At 43.3% G+C, this 18113-nt stretch overlaps 1 protein-coding gene across 1 annotated transcript; it reads left to right on the plus strand.

Moving 5' to 3' along the window:
* The first annotated feature begins 3165 nt into the window (after window positions 1-3165).
* Window positions 3166-16411, plus strand: daglb (diacylglycerol lipase, beta). Its single transcript, XM_055890378.1, has 15 exons — window positions 3166-4138; window positions 4573-4724; window positions 4949-5123; window positions 13046-13313; window positions 13408-13530; window positions 13629-13756; window positions 13960-14086; window positions 14197-14280; window positions 14362-14439; window positions 14548-14628; window positions 14710-14837; window positions 14954-15022; window positions 15502-15574; window positions 15688-15932; window positions 16090-16411. The coding sequence occupies exons 1-15, from the start codon at window positions 4044-4046 to the stop codon at window positions 16283-16285; spliced, it is 2022 nt and encodes a 673-aa protein (XP_055746353.1). The 5' UTR covers window positions 3166-4043; the 3' UTR covers window positions 16286-16411.
* Window positions 16412-18113: the final 1702 nt, after the last annotated feature.

Below are 18113 nucleotides of genomic sequence, written 5' to 3' on the forward strand. Positions count from 1 at the left end.
CTTCTGTAGCCATGAAGTGCTTTGAAAGGCTGGTCATGGCCCACAGCAACACCATTATCCCAGAAACCCTAGACCCACTCCAATTTGCATACTGCCCCAACAGATCCACAGATGGTACAATCTCTATTGCACTCCACACTGCTCTTTCCCACCTGGACAAACGGAACACCTAATGTGAGAATGCTATTCATTGACTACAACTCAGTGTTCTACACCATCCCCCCCCCCAAAGCTCATCACCAAGCTAAGGACCCTGGGACAAAACACCTCCCTCTGCAACTGTATCCTGGACTTCCTGATGTGCCGCCCCCAGGTGGTAAGGTAGGTAACACATCCGCCATGCTAATCCTCAACACGAGGGCACCTCGGGGGTGCGTGCTCAGTCCCTTCCTGTACTCCCTGTTCACTCATGACTGCATGGCCAGGCATGACTCCAACACCATCATTACATTTGCCGATGACACAACAGTGGTAGGCCTGATCACTGACAACGATGAGACAGCCTATAGGGAGGAGGTCCGAGACCTGGCCGTGTGGTGCCAGGACAACAATCTCTTCCTCAACGTGATCAAGACAAAGGAGATGATTGTGGACTACTGGAAAATGAGGGCCGAGCACGCCCCCATTATCATCGGCGGGGCTGTAGTGGAGTAGGTCGAGAGCTTCAAGTTCCTCATGGGCCCTCAGATCCTCAAAGTTCTACAGCTGCACCATCGAGAGCATCTTGACTGGTTGCATCACTGCCTGGTATGGCAACTGCTTGGCCTCCAACCGCAAGGCACTACAGAGGGTAGTGCGTACGGCCCAGTACGTCACTGGGGCCAAGCTTCCTGCCATCCAGGACCTCTATACCAGGCGGTGTCAGAGGAAGGCCCAAAACATTGTCAAGACTCCAGCCACCCTAGTCATAGACAATCACTGACCTCCCTTTCCTGTCTGTTCTCACCCTTTTCTGCCACTCAGTCATGCTGGTCTTCAAAGTCCTCCTCCTTTACTAAACCCTGGCATCCTTGACTTCACTACAATGTTCTTAGTTAAACCAGAGATAGTATAGAAAACAAAAACACATTGGCTTTGGTTAAACATTAGCGAACTAGCTAAAGTTAGTTTCAAAGACAGTACAAAAACTCTGTGGTTAGTTAGTTAGCTTAGTTAGCTAGCTAACGTTAGCTTTCTAGTGAGCTGCCGTTAACCTATATTGCCAAATCAATAGCGGCTTTAATAGCAGAAGTTCAAATAACTACCTATTTTAATGTCGAAATCATAGTTGATTAGCTAGCTAGTTGGTTAGTTAGTTTCTCTACTGAAAAACTATCCATCTTAGGCTGACTTCTTTATTGTCAGCCATTGTTCACCTTTCACCGTACTCTTTCATCTCTCTGGTAAAAAATCTGGTTAGAGAGCAGTGAAGCTGTAATTGGTCCAAAAACCTAACCAATTGTGTTATAGTAGACTGCTACGGGCAATGTTCTTTGGCTAGAATTTCCCCCTATTATAAAATTAGAGTAAGTAGTTGCGAGAGCAAATGGATTTTGGAGACCAAACTGGTTAATTGGTGTGAGAGGGAGAAAATACATCAGTGTGTGGACGTGGCGTATTTAAGTGTGCAGTCATTTCTGAGTCTTGACATGTAAGTATTTCTTTAGGCAAACAAAAATCTCTGCTTTTATAAATTTCCTGCTTGTGGAAATGCAGTTCTGCTCAGTCAAAGTCACACAGATTCTCTCCCTGTGCATAGGCTCCAACAATTAAGTACCTTTTATCTTGTCTTGATTTAGCTGGAGGAAGTTGTGAGCAATCCAAGTATTTAAATCACTAATACAGTCTTATTTATACGTGGAGATAAAATCCTTTGGTGACACAGAAATGTAAAGTTGTGTATCGTCTGCGTAGCAGTGAAAATCAATGCTGTGCTTTCTGATAACGCTGCCAAGGGGTAACATATATAAACTGAACAGTACCGGACCAAAAATCGAACCTTGTGGAACGCCACCTGTGATATGCATTTTGTTTGAGTTTTGTTCACCAAGGTTGACAAAATCTCAACTGGTTAAATAGTTCCTAAACCAATTTAGAACTGGACTGGAGAGGCCAACCAACCTCTCCAGTCTGTCCAGAAGGACATCATGGTCAACAGTGTTGAATACAGCACTTAAATCCAAGAGTACAAGGACAGAGAACTGTTTGGCATCTGCAATGGCTCTAAAATCATTTACCACATTTTGTTGTTTACCACTCATAGTCAGTGGTGCAACTTTGGTTTTAGAAGTGGGGTGGGGGGGCATACATTATTATATATTTTTATTAAATCGGATAAACACTCCAAACAGCCTACCTGACCGCTCGGAGGCGTCTGCATGGTGTAAGAAATTGTAATAGATACTGGAAACTAGTAATAACAACTTTTCAACATAAGCCATCTTTTAAACAAAATACACATACTCCTCATTTCTCTTGGACATATGCTGGACTCATTAAGACACCAACCACAGACACACACAACTCCCCTCCCCATGACAACCACAGACACACACAACTCAAGGTTGGAGCACAAAACAAAGAACTATCTCAGGAACCAATGGAACGTTGACACCAGGCCTGACCAGGACTACCCAAGACCCAGATCGACCAATCGGAAGGCCAGACTACAAGATCAACCTACTTTGCGTGTTGCCTATATAACCTGTACAAACTGATTAGACTGTCTCTTTTCCTGACGATTCCATATGAATCAGACAGAAGGAGCCGTGCTGCACGCTTTGCCTGATATTTTTGCACTTGAATAAACCTGCCTTATTATACAAATATCCACCTCGTCCTATGTCTCCACTTGATCTCCCGTCTCCAGTAAACATTTTATCAACAATGGTCCTACAGCACATCGTTGCCTCGTTTTGTATCACATTCAAATTATACAACTGGGGGTGACAAAAATGCAATTTCAGAATGTGGGGGGACATGTTCCTAGTTAAAGTTGCGCCCCTACTCATAGTAATATATTCAGTGCGATTAAAAAGGTCTGGTTATCATAACATAATAACAACCCTCTTCTTCACCATGTATTTAAAGAGTTTTACATCGTCAACATGTAACTCATCTCTGATTGTCTTCGTTTCCTCAGGGACCATCCATCAATAATCCGGGCCCAGCGCTCCATCTTGGTGCTGGTGTATTGCAGGCGAAAAAACAGATTGGAATTTTTCCACATACAGATGTTCATGGGATTAATCAACATATTCAATGATCCGATTCTATATTATTAGGGCTTTTTAATAATTAAAACAATATTAATGTTACAATCAAGTATTTTTTGAATTGTCTTGGCCTAGACCACAAAACAGTGGAAGCAACTGATAACGAAACGAGAAGCGGAACTTTATTTTCACAGCACATCGTTCGACAGGTTTTTTTTAAATAGACACAATCACCAGAAGAAAACAAAACACTTCGAGCAGCTTTGTTTGCTTCTGTACTGTACTGGCAGCCTGCTACCTATATTCATTATATTGGGGAGTTTTTATTTTCCTCAGATAAATATGTAAACCCATGTTGTTGACGATGGCTTCCAGGAATATACCAGGAATTAAATGACCGGTGAAGATGGTGCGCAATAGCAATGGTATCGTCAGCCCACTCCTTGCTAGCTAACGTAGCAAATCGAATTCAACGAAGCAAAATAAATAATTGTTTATTTTTTTATTTGTACAAATCTGTGACATTACAATTAGATTGTGAACAAGTGTGCGGTCATTTAGTTATACACGGGCTCTTATTGAGGGGACATGCTAGCTAGCCAAGAGGTTCTATCTAATAGCTAGCAAAGAGCGTTAGCCTACATTCGACGAAAGCAAATGGCAACAAAGTAACTACCTTCCCTTTTACGGCAATAACAGTAATTTCACGATCGAAGGTGTTGCGAAATGGCCATCTTAAAAAAGCAGTATTGCTTCTCCGAAAGATAACAAATCAGAACGTTGTCAAGTTAGCTAGATAGGTAAGGTTATTTCTCTCGTCACTGACTGATTGTAGTGTAGCTATTTGTCATGCCTGGAATGATAGCGTTTGGTCGGCGATGGGGCATCGCAAGCGACGATCTGGTCTTCTCCGGCTCTTTTGAGCTGTTCGTCAGGGTTCTATGGTAAGTGAGCTCAACATTAATGGAACGATATTCAAAGCAAAGGGAGGGATGATGCATAGCTGTTGTTATATTATACCACGTGCTGTAAACGTAGTCGTAGCTACATAGATCCCACACTCAGTATTCTCTCATTGTTTGTATTTCACTTGTATTTATTATACAAGCATCCTCCCTGCTGTGCCCAACCCACAACCTGGTAAAGGTTGCTGCACTGACCTCTATTGGGGTGTATTCATTATGCCGGATATGTTGCAAAACGTTAAGCAAAAGGAGAGAAACGGGAGGGTCCCAACGGAATTTGTCCAATAGAAACTCTTGTTCTGTTTTGTAAGTGTTTGGACTAATGATTACACCCCAGGTATTGCTTTGATGTGTTTTAATGATCTAAAAAAAAAATAGAATCATTCATGCTGTATCTCTTCACTGCCCTACAGGTGGATCGGGACGCTGGCTCTGTACACTCTCCATAAGGGGAAGTTTGACTGTTCTGGTGGGAGAGTTCTACACAGCTACCTGGTGGTTTTACTGGTCCTGTTGGCTTTCATCATCCTGTCTTTATGTGCCATCGTCTACGTCAGCGCTCAAGGTGAATCTTGCACACTTTTACTGTTATGACGTGATGAAAGGAATTTACATTAATTTACTGTATTATACATTGGGTTTAGAATTGGTGTGATATATTTTAGTAATTTCTTTTGTTTACCATTTATAGTAATATATTCAGTGCACAATCTAATGACATAATCTTCCTCTTCACCATGACTCAGAGTTTTACGTTGTCAACATCTCTGATTGTCTCTGTTTCCCCAGGGACCATCACAAACCCGGGCCCGCGACGCTCCATCCCGGTGCTGGTGTATGTGCGGGCGATACTGTATGTCCCTGAGCTGATCTGGGCCATCCTGGGTGCTATCTGGGTGTCTGATGACAGCCGGGGCTGTGAGCCTGCTGAGGTGGGGGCCGTCATTGCTGCAGTGGTCGCCAGGTGGGTGGGAAGAATGTTTTGTCCTGTACGTATACTGTGGTATGATTTTGGGGATTTTCATGAAATTTAATCCATAGAAGGGACCTTTTTTGACTCCATAATGTTTCATCTGTATGTGCTACAAATGAAAATTGGTGTCATATGAAGCTTTACCACTTTCTCTGTATTATGAGTAATATTTTGATTTCAATAACAATGTCCTTACATTAATATATGAATATTGAAAAATCTAAACATAAATATTGATAATATACCATTTTTGATTAGGAACATATTTCATATTGTTGAACATAATATACTCTACGAGCATATCAAAGTGCGATTTCTGCAAATTTTTATGGACCATTTTATACAGAGACATTTGTATAGTAGGCAATCACAGCCCTCCATTTACATGTATCAAATCATATTTTCATTGGTCACCAACACACAGCAGATGTTATTGCGAGTGTTGCGAAATGCTTGTGCTTCTAGTTCCAACAGTGAAGCAATATCTAACAAGTAATCTAACAATTCCACAACAACTACCTAATACACACAAATCTAAGGAATGGAATAAGAATATATACATCAACTCAGCAAAAAAAAACGCCCCATTTTTAGGACCCTGTTTTTCAAAGATAATTCGTAAAAATCCAAATAACTTCACAGATCTTCATTGTAAAGGGTTTTTAACACTGTTTCCCATGCTTGTTCAATGAACCATAAACAATTAATGAACATGAACGGTCGTTAAGACACTAACAGCTTTAAGGCAATTAAGGTCACAGTTATGAAAACTTAGGACACTAAAGAGGCCTTTCTACCAACTCTGAAAAACACCAAAAGAAAGATGCCCAGGGTCCCTGCTCATCTGCGTGAACGTGCCTTAGGCATACTGCAAGGAGACATGAGGACTGCAGATATAGCCAGGGCAATAAATTGCAATGGCCGTACTGTGAGACGCCTAAGACAGCGCTACAGGGAGACAGGATGGACAGCTAATCGTCCTCGCAGTGGCAGACCACGTGTAACAACACCTGCACAGGATCGGTACATTTGAAACATCACACCTGCGGGACAGGTACAGGATGGCAACAACAACTGCCCGAGTTACACCAGGAACGCACAATCCCTCATTAGTGCTCAGACTGTCCGCAATAGGCTGAGAGAGGCTGGACCGAGGGCTTGGTAGGCCTGTTGTAAGGCAGGTCCTCACCAGACATCACCGGCAACAGCATCGCCTATGGGCACAAACCCACCGTCACTGGACCAGACAGGACTGGCAAAAGTGCTCTTCACTGACGAGTCGCGGGTTTGTCTCACCAGTGTTGATCGTCGTATTTGCGTTTATTGTAATGTGCGTTACACCGAGGCCTGTACTCTGGAGCGGGATCGGGATCGGTTTTTAAAGGGGGAGGATCCGTCATGGTCTGGGGCGGTGTGTCATAGCATCCTCGGACTGAGCTTGTTGTCATTGCAGGTAATCTCAATGCTGTGCGTTACAGGGAAGACATCCTCCTCCCTCTTGTGGTACCCTTCCTGCATGCTCATCCTGACATGACCCTCCAGCATGACAATGCCACCAGCCATACTGTTCGTTCTGTGCGTGATTTCCTGCAAGACAGGAATGTCAGTGTTCTGCCATGGCCAGCAAAGAGCCGGATCTCAATCCCATTGACCACGTCTGGGACCTGTTGGATCGGAGGTTGAGGGCTAGGGCCATTCCCCCCAGAAATGTTGGTGGAAGAGTGGGGTAACATCTCACAGCAAGAACTGGCAAATTTGGTGCAGCCCATGAGGAGGAGATGCACTGCAGTACTAAATGCAGCGGGTGGCCGGAAACCAGAAACTGTCTTACTTTTGGTTTTGACACCCTCCCCCCCCCTTGTCCAGGGACACATTATTCAATTTCTGTTAGTCACATGTCTGTGGAACTTGTTCAGTTTGTCTCAGTTGTTGAATCTTATGTTCATACAAATATTTACACATGTTAAGTTTGCTGAAAATAAAAGCAGTTGACACAGGAAGTTTCTTTTTTTGCTGAGTTTATAAATGTATGGATGAGCAATGACCGAGCAGCATAGGCAAGATGCAGTAGATGGTATAAAATACAGTATATACATATGAGATGAGTAATGCAAGATACAGTTGAAGTCGGAAGTTTACATACACCTAGGTTGGAGTCATTAAAACTAGTTTTTCAACCACTCCACAAATTTCTTGTCAACAAACTATAGTTTTGGCAAGTCGGTTAGGACATCTACTTTGTGCATGACACAAGTCATTTTCCCAACAATTGTTTACAGACAGATTATTTCACTTATAATTCACTGTATCACAATTCCAGTGGGTCAGAAGTTTACATACACTAAGTTGCTTCTGATAGGCTAATTGACGTCATTTGAGTTAATTGGAGGTGTAACTGTGGATGTATTTCAAGGCCTACCTTCAAACTCAGTGCCTCTTTGCTTGATATGGGAAAATCAAAAGAAATCAGCCAAGACCTCAGGAAAGAATAGTAGACCTCCAAGTCTGGCTCATCCTTGGGAGCAATTTCCAAACGCCCGAAGGTACCACGTTCATCTGTACAAACAGTAGTACGCAAGTATAAACTCCATGGTACCACGCAATCATCATACCGCTCAGGAAGGAGACGTGTTCTGTCTCCTAGAGATGAATGTGCTTTGGTGTGAAAAGTGCAAATCAATTCAACAACAGCAAAGGCCCTTGTGAAAATGCTGGAGGAAACAGGTACAAAAGTATCTATATCCACAGTAAAACGAGTCCTATATCGACATATCGTGAAAGGCTGCTCAGCAAGGAAGAAGCCACTGCTCCAAAACCGCCATAAAAAGCCAGACTACGGTTTGCAACTGCACATGGGGACAAAGATCGTACTTTTTGGAGAAATGTCCTCTGGTTTGATGAAACAAAAATAGAACTGTTTGGCCAAAATGACCATCGTTATGTTTGGAGGAAAAAGGGGGAGGCTTGCAAGCCAAAGAACACCATCCCAACCGTGAAGCACGGGGGTGGCAGCATCATGTTGTGGGGGTGCTTTGCTGCAGGAGGGACTGGTCACTTCACAAAATAGATGGTATCATGAGGAAGGAAAATTATTTGGATTTATTTAAGCAACTTCTCAAGACATCAGTCAGGAAGTTAAAGCTTGGTCGCAAATTGGTCTTCCAAATGGACAATGACCCCAAGCATACTTCCAAAGTTGTGGCAAAATGGCTTAAGGACAACAAAGTCAAGGTATTGGAGTGGCCATCACAAAGCCCTGACCTCAATACCATGGACAATTTATGGGCAGAACTGAAAAAGCATGTGCGAGCAAGGCAGCCTACAAACCTGACTGGGTTACACCAGCTCTGTCAGGAGGAATGGGCCAAAATTCACCCAACTTATTGTGGGAAGCTTGTGGAAGGCTACATAAAATGTTTGACCCAAGTTAAACAATTTAAAGGCAATGCTACCAAATACTAATTGAGTGTATGTAAACTTCTGACCCACTGGGAATGTGATGAAAGAAATAAAAGCTTAAATAAATTATTCTCTCTTATTATTCTGACATTTCACATCCTTAAAATAAAGTGGTGATCCTAACTGACCTAAGACAGGGAATTCTTACTAGGATTAAATGTCAGGAATTGTGAAAAACTGAGTTTAAATGTATTTGGTTAAGGTGTATGTAAACTTCTGACTTCAACTGTATGTAAATGTTTTTAAGTGGTCAATGATATCAAGTCTGTATGTAGGCAGCAGCCTCTGTGTTAGTGGTTGCTGTTTAACAGTCTGATGGCCTTGAGATAGAAGCTTTTTTTCAGTCTCTCGGTCCCCACTTTGATGCACCTGTACTGACCTCTCCTTCTGGAGCGGGGTTAACAGGCAGGGTTGTTGTCCTTAATGGTCTTTTTAGCCTTCCTGTGACGTTGGGTGCTGTAGGTGTCCTGGAGGGCAGGTAATTTGCTCCCGGTGATGCGTTCTGCAGACCGCACCACCCTCTGGAGAGCCTTGCGGTTGTGGTCATTGCAGTTGCCGTACCAGGCGGTGATACAGCCTGACAGGATGCTCTCAATTGTGCATCTGTAGAAGTTTGAGGGTTCTAGGTGACAAGCCAAATTTCTTCAGCCACCTGAGGTTGAATTATTTAAAAAAAATAAAATAATGATTTAACCTTTAACTAGGCAAGTTAGTTAAGAACAAATTCTCATTTATAATGGCGGCCTACCCCGGCCAAACCCTGTGCGCCGCCCTATGACGCTAGGAAACAACATCTCCACTTTGCTGATCCTCAACACTGGGGCCCCACAAGGGTGCATGCCCAGCTGTTGCGCCTTCTTCACCACACTGTCTGTGTGGGTGGACCATTTCAGTTTGTCTGTGGTGTGTACGCCGAGGAACGTAACTTTTCACCTTCTCCACTACTGTCCCGTTGATGTGGATAAGGGGCTGCTTCCTCTGCTGTTTCCTGAAGTCCATGATCATCTCCTTTGTTTTGTTGACTTTGAGTGAGAGGTTGTTTTCCTGACACCACACTCCGAGGGCCCTCACCACCTCCCTGAAGGCTCTCTCGTCGTTGTTGGTAATCAAGCCTACCACTGTAGTGTCGTCTGCAAACTTGATGATTGAGTTGGAGGCGTGCATTGCCACGCAGTCATGGGTAAACAGGGAGTACAGGAGGGGGCTGAGAATGCACCCTTGTGGGGGCCCCAGTGTTGAGGATCAGCGAAGTGGAGATGTTTCCTACCTTCACCACCTGGGGGCAGCCTTGCGAGGCTTAACACGTTTAAATGTCTTACTCACGTCGGCCACAGAATAGGAGAGCCCACAGTCTTTGGTAGCGGGCTGCGTCGGTGGCACTATATTATCCTCAAAGCGGGCAAAGAAGGTGCTTAGTTTGTTTGGAAGCAAGACGTCGGTGTCCGTGATGTGGCTGGTTTTCTTTTTGTAGTCCGTGATTGTCTGTAGACCTTGCCACATACGTCTTGTGTCTGAGCTGTTGAATTGCGACTCCACTTTGCCCCTATACTGACATTTCGCTTGTTTGATTGCCTTGCGGAGGGAATAACTACACTGTTTTGTATTTGCCATATTCCCAGTCACCTTTCCATGGTTAAATGCGGTGGTTCGCGCTTTCAATTTTGCGCGTATGCCGTCATCTATCCACGATTTCTGGTTAGGGTAGGTTGTAATAGTCAGTGGGTACAACATCTCCTGTGCACTTCCTTATCAACTCACCCACCGAATCGGCGTATACGTCGATATTATTCTCTGAGGCTACCCGGAACATGTCCCAGTCCGCGTGATCAAAACAATCTTGAAGCGTGGATTCCGATTGGTCAGACCAGCGTTGAATAGTCCTTATCCCGGGTACATCCTGTTTGAGTCTCTGCCTATAGGAAGGCAGGAGCAAAATGGAGTCTGGTGTTTTGCGGGTACAATTTAATGAAGCTTCCAGTTGAGGACTTGTGAGGTGTCTGTTTCTCAAACTAGACACTAATGTACTTGTCCTCTTGCTCAGTTGTGCATCGGGGCCTCCCACTCTTTCTATTCTGGTTAGAGCCAGTTTGCGCTGTTCTGTGAAGGGAGTAGTACACAGCGTTGTACTAGATCTTCAGTTTTTTCTCGCATGGAATAGCCTTCGTTTCTCAGAACAAGAATAGACTGACGAGTTTCAGAAGAAAGTTCTTTGTTTCTGGACATTTTGAGCCTGTAATCAAACCCAGAAATGCTGACGCTCCAGTTACTCAACTAGTCTAAAGAAGGCCAGTTTTATTGCTTCTTTAATCAGGACCACAGTTTTCAGCTGTGCTAACATAATTGCAAAAGGGTTTTCTAATTATTAATTAGCCTTTTAAAATGATCAACTTGGATTAGCTAACTCAACGTGCCATTTGAACACAGGAGTGATGGTTGCTGATAATGGGCCTCTGTACACCTATGTAGATATTCCATTAGTAATCAGCCGTTTCCAGCTACAATAGTCATTTACAACATTAACAATGTCTACACTGTATTTCTGATTTAATTTGATGTTCTTTCAAAAACAAGGACATTTCTAAGTGTACGGAAGTGTATATATTTACCCCCAAAATATATGGGGGATTGGAATTGATGCAGACAATTACATTGATGGAAGCAACAATCTATCCGCAATATTAAAGCTGATCCACCCCCTAAGTTTTTTTGTTTTTTTTACTTAAAAAAAACAAAAACACCAGCAGAGGGCGACCAATTTGAATCCATTTAAAAATTCGCTATGGTAACACTTATAAATTGGATCATAACTCTACATCTAGTAGAGATCCCACTCTGGAACTTTGATATGCCTGTAGAGTATGTTATGTTAAACCATATATTTTAAAATGTGACAATCTAAGAATGGTATATTTTGAATATTCATGTTTATATTCTTCAATATTCATTTTTTTATCAATCAAAATACTACTCATATTACAGAGCAAGCGGTAAAGCTTCATGACACACATTTTTGCTTTATAGCACATACAGATGAAACATTATGCTGTCTTAAAGGAGACCTGGGTAAATTAAATGAATTATTTCTCAATTATGCTTTAAGATACAAACGTCATATTTTAGGCAGGGCAAACCTGTTTTGGTGATTTTTATGGTATATCATCAAGGACGTTTTTACTCATTCAGCAGTTTTTACCAGATTAAGTACAATACCATTGGAAATGTATGTTGAAAGGTTTATTTATATACCTAAAACTTAAGTTGAAAATGATGCTTTCGCTGCTTCCTGTTAACAAGACATATTGATAATAGCCCTATGTCAAAACACAGTTTGTGTCCAAATCAATAAACGATATTCAGAAAGAGTTTGTACTATATTGAAAACCTAAAGTATTTTATCTACACATACTCACCAGACATGTCACTCATTGAGCATGTTTGGGATGCTCTGGATTGGCGTGTTCGAGTTTCCACAAATATCCAGCAACTTCTCACAGCCATTGAAGAGGAGTGGAACAACATTCCACAGGCCACAATCAACAGCCTGATAAACTCTATGTGAAGGAGATAAATAAGGCAAATGGTGGTCACACCAGATACTGACTGGTTTTCTGATCCACGCTCCTACCTTATCGGTTATCTGTGGCCAACGGATGCATGTCTGTATTCCCAGTCATGTTCAATCCATAGATTAGGACATAATGATTTTATTTCACTTGACTGATTTCCTTTTATGAATTGTAACACAGTAAAATATTTGAAATGGTTGCGTTTCTAATTTTTGTTCAGTATAGTAACACATCATGGAAAGCAGCGTTGTATACATTAATTAGATATGGCAAGATAATTCAAATGAGAACTCACAGATTTGTTCAATAATCACAGATTTCTTACTTTTTAAAGTCTCTAAATGGTTGAACGAGTATTTTATGCACAACTTAACCTGGTGCTCTAGAAAGAGCTCCCATAGTGACTGTGCAGCAGCCCATTAATTTGACTTCTCTAAAAAAAATATTTATTTAACCTTTATTTAATTAGGCAAGTCAGCTAAGAACAAATTATTATTTTAGAATGACGGCCTACCCCGGCCAAACTTTAATCTAGACCGGACGACGCTGAGCCAATTGTGCGCCGCTCTAATACACTTCCTAATATTTAGTTGCACGGCCTTTTGCCCTCCAGAACAGTCTGAATTCGTCCGGGCATGGACTACAAGCACTGCTTTCACCTGGATTCACCTGGTCAGTCTTTGTCATGGAAAGAACACTCAGTGTATGTCAACAATCCTTCCTACAAAGGACCCTTCTATAGATTACATTTTGTGAAAATCCAAAACATCACGGTCCTGTTTTGTTCTAGTTTCGTGAGGAATCGCCCATATAGGCCTACATCCTACCTGAATATACAGTACATTGGCAGTTTACATTGTGTGAAACATTCATCTCCCTCCCTGGCAGTTGGATCCTGCTGCTGTCCACAGGGGTGGGAGTGCTGTTTGTGTTCGACCCGCTGGGCAGCCGCCTTCCTGGGCCTCCGTCCCAGGAGCAGCTAGGGGTAAGGGACCTGGAGAGCAGTGAGGGCTCCCAGCTCCTGTCCACCGCCCGCTCCGTGGCTGTCAGGGTGTGGGAGAGCAGGCTGAGGCTCCTCTGCTGCTGCCTGCCTCAGGATGAGAGCCACAGAGCTGCCTTCTCCAGCATAGCTCAGCTAGTCAGCGGATTCTTCTCGGTGAGTAAGGGAAACAGGGTGTGTCTGTGTACATCTTGTCGGTCAGTGTGAGACTAAAGTATTTTTTTAACTAATCATGTTTTCATTGTGTTAGGATACAGACCTGGTTCCCAGTGACATCGCAGTGGGTCTGGCTCTGCTACATCAGGAGCAGGATAAGAAGGAGCAGTGTAGGGATCCAGACGAAGTCCTGCCTCACAGCCCCTCATCACCTATCGTAAGTACTGGAGTCAGTCAATAAGTCTGTCAATCCGTCCAAAAATAATCAGTGAGTCATTAAATTAATCAATTACTATTTGTGTGTGTGCTCTGCAGGCGGAGGATCTTGAGGCAGAGCTGGAGAAGGCAGCCCACTGTATGCAATTTGCTATAGCAGCGTATGGCTGGCCCATGTATGTCTACTCCAACCCACTCACTGGAGCCTGCAAACTCAGTGGGAACTGGTAAGACTGTTACACCTCTAATTTAACGTGCTCATCCTTCTCGATTTTTGAGCTGGGGAGTGAAACTAATTTGGCCTCTATTTATTAACAGCAATATCTAGAGGAGTGGACACCAGTGTATTAAATAACTACATAAACAAAAACACAAGCATACCTACATAGGCACTGTAAATACTTATATGCCCATCTACTGTGTGTTTCAGCTGTAAGACCCAGTCTGCTGAGTATGACATTGTCGGAGGAGACAACATGGGCTGCCATTTCTCCTCCATCCTCCACAGCACCGGCCTACAGTACAGAGACTTCATCTACGTTAGCTTTCACAACCAGGTACTTTGACTCAGGGCGAATCTCAAGTGAGATCCTATTCCCAAATTAGTTTGCTACCTTTGGCCAGTACTGAATTCTCTACTGATGAAATGTAACCCTGTGTGTTCCAGATCTATGAAATTCCATTCTTTGTGGCTCTGGACCATAAGAGAGAGGCAGTATTGGTGGCTATCAGAGGAACACTGTCACTCCGGGTGAGACTCCTCCATCACTCCGTTCCACCTATCTATCTATTGCTCTCTCTCTCTCTCTCACTCATGTACATTTCTGTGTAGGATTTGCTGACTGACCTGTCTGCAGACTGTGAGAACCTCCCAGTAGAGGGAGTGTCAGGAACATGCTATGCTCACAAGGTGGATAGAATAGTCACATTACTTCATCTATTGAATTTACATTTCTATGAATTTCTATCAGAGCATTATTTATTTGTAGATAGGAGCTGTAACCTCTGTGTTTCACAGGGCATGTCTCAGGCAGCCGGCTACATCTATAAGAAGCTCCTCAACGATGGCATTCTAAACCAGGCTTTCACCATCGCACCTGTAAGTCTCCTTACCTGTCCTCTCTCCGAAAAAGTACATTTCTTGTAACCTTAGAAGCCCTAACTGTGTGTGTGTTTTCAGGAGTACAAGCTAGTCATCACAGGCCACAGTCTTGGAGGGGGTACAGCCTCTCTCCTGGCCATTCTATTACGTAGCTCCTTCCCCACCCTACAGTGTTATGCTTTCTCTCCACCAGGGGGACTTATGAGGTACCAACACACACATTCAAATAATTAATGCCTAGCATTACATCAAGTGATGATTTAAGTTTATGTAATGTACTTAGTATTATTCAAATTCATTTCCCTTTGTGCTCCCTCTGCAGTAAAGCCCTGGCGGAATATTCCAAAGACTTTGTGGTGTCTGTGGTGTTGGGCAAGGACTTGGTGCCAAGGTGAGGAGCCACTTTAGACTGAGATGCCCCCCTCCTCCTGTCATGTGCTCTGTACTCCCATGTTTATCTCAGACAAAAGGTTCCCCTGAAACAAACTGTGTTCTATTAATGAGTTTCTCACTATTACACATTATTATACTAGTACACACAGTGGACCGGGATAGGGATTCGGAAACTCTTGTTATATTCATGTGTCAGTGTGTCAACTCAAGTGGAAAGTCCTGGTTTCTGAGTCTGAATGTGAAAGTGCTGTGGTGTAGAGGCTATTCCTGACTCTGAACGATGGAGACGCTATATTTAGGATCTGCCCCCTTATTACAGGCACATAGAAAATGAGAGCAACTCTCCCGCCCTCTCACTCTTTTCTCTCTCCCTCTCGCTCTCCTCTCTGAGTTGGAGTTCAAGTGCTTGTTCTGTGTTTTGATGAAAGCACTGATTTCATTCATTTTTCCTTTCTCTTCTCCACTTCCATCTCTCAGGTTGAGTTATCCCAACATGGAGGACTTGAAAAGGAGAATATTAAAAATGGTTTCTAATTGCAATAAGCCCAAGGTGAGAACATTAAAATTCTAATCCAAATTGAGTTTATGAATCAAATAAGTTGGGCAGAATCCTAACTTTGGAGAGGGACCCTGATGACTTCTCTTTCTCCCCCTCTACCTCAGTACCGTATCCTACTCCAGGGCTGTTGGTATGAGTTGTTTGGGGGAGATCCTGATGACTTCCCTACTGAGATGGACAGAAGGGAGGAGGAACTAAGCCAGCCGCTCCTGGGGGAGGAGACACTGATTCGTGGCTCCTCATCCTATCACAGCCTGGCTTCCGAGGACTCTCCGGTACACTGCGCCCACCTGCCACTTTATTTACCGGGACGTATACTGCACATTACAGAGGACGGCCCATCACGGAGGTGTGTATGACACAACACGCACGCACGCACGCACGCACACACACACACACACACACACACACACACACACACAAAATACATTACACCCATGTCTGCCTTTGTCATTGAGTTTTCCACTTTTTCTTTCTCTTCTTTCCCTCCTTCATCGCTTCTCCAGGTCCTGTTTTTCCCAGGTGCGTTACCGGGCGGAGTGGTCCAGTGAGACAGCGTTCCGGAGTGTTCTCATCAGTCCTAGGATGATCGCCGACCACATGCCTGATGCTGTACTCCGATCACTCCACAGTATGACACAGGACAGACCCTTCAACATCTGCCCCTCGTCGCTTAGCAACAGCCACCTCAACGTCATCTGAGTCACACTGCTACACACATACACACACCTGGACAGAGCGAGCCTGACTGTCTGTTGCAAGGCTGTCCCCAGTCCTTTGGTTCCAGTTTCATCTCTTCCCACCCCGTCTCAACCCCCCCCCCCCCCCCCCCCCACAGTTTCTGTCCCTGATTTGTCCCTACTCCATGACCAGGATACTCAACAGCGAAGACAAAGGGACAAGACAATTGGACTCCTCGATTAAAGGACTGTGCAGGACTGTCTTTCTCATTAGGCCTTTGGAAAGGGGGTTGTTATTTGATTATTTATTTATGTAGTAAACATTTGTTGCCATTTCATTGGTTATTGCTATCTTTTGAGTAATTCCATGAACTGTCATTGTGTCCTTATCATCCATTGTGCTCTGTGCACATACTTAGATAGCATTGCAGTGTTACTGTAATTTCAAAAGTGTACATTCAGATTTTATTTTCTTTAGTTGTTTTTTTTGGCTGCTGGTTTTGAGATTATTTTTTGATTATGTAACTGTGCTTTGTCTTGTGTTGAATGTCTAAGACTTTGAAATTGCTTGAGGTAGAAGTTGTCCTGGACCACAGATCTAAGATCAGATGACCCCCCCCCCCCCACTCCTTAGGGTGGGTGAAGAGCAATATCTGACCTTGTATCAGTGTTAAGGGGACATTTCTACCTACTCAAAAATCAGGGCCTTATTGGCCTATGCATCGCAGATCAACAAGTCTCACCAATGCTTGACCAGTTTGTTTTGCCCCATATATGCAAACAAATTAGTTAATTGGCATGAAAACAACTTCTAGGTGATATCAGGTAGCCTAAATGACTCCAGTTTCATGACACATGTTCTGTTAACATGCCATATACATACTTTATAAGGTAATTAAACATTGAAAAACGAAAGTCAAAGTAATGGTTTATGTCTTGAATCCTGTATTTGTGATGAGACTCATCATACAAATAAACTTGTCAATAGTCACTGCAGTTATTTGTGTATTTGGAGGCTGGTTTACTTACACTACCAGTCAAAAGTTTGTACACACCTACTCATTCAAGGATTTTTCTTTATTTTTTTTACTATTTTCTACATTGTAGAATAATAGTGAAGACAACTATGAAATAACACATATGGAATCATGTTGTAACCAAAAAGTGTTAAACAAATCAAAATATTTTATATTTGAGATTCTTCAAAGAGCCACCCTTTGCCTTGATGACAGCTTTGCACACTCTTGGCATTCTCTTAACCAGCTTCACCTGGAATGCTTTTCCAACAGTCTTGAAGGAGTTCCCACATGCTGAGCACTTGCTGGCTGCTTTTCCTTCATTCTGCGGTCCAACTCATTCCAAACCGTCTCAATTTGGTTGAGGTCAGGGGATTGTGGAGGCCAGGTCATCTGATGCAGCACACCATCACTCTCATTGGTCAAATAGCCCCTACACAGCCTGGAGGTGTGTTGGATCAATGTCCTGTTGAAAAACGAATGATAGTCCCACTAAGCCCAAACCAAATGGGATGGCGTATCGCTGCAGAATGCTGTGGTAGCCATGCTGACAGTATCACCAGCAAAGCACCCCCACACCATAACACCTCCGTCATGCTTTACGGTGGGAAATACACATAAGGAGATCATCTTCACCCACACCGTGTCTCACAAAGACACGGCGGTTAGAACCAAAAATCGCAAATTTGGACTCATCAGACCAAAGGACAAATTTCCACCGGTCTAATGTCCATTGGTCGTGTTTCTTGGTCCAAGCAAGTATCTTCTTATTGGTGTCCTTTAGTAGTGGTTTCTTTGCAACACACCGACCATGAAGGCCTGATTCACACAGTC

Source organism: Salvelinus fontinalis, chromosome 30 (genome assembly GCF_029448725.1).
Source record: "Salvelinus fontinalis isolate EN_2023a chromosome 30, ASM2944872v1, whole genome shotgun sequence".
Lineage (NCBI taxonomy): Eukaryota > Metazoa > Chordata > Actinopteri > Salmoniformes > Salmonidae > Salvelinus > Salvelinus fontinalis.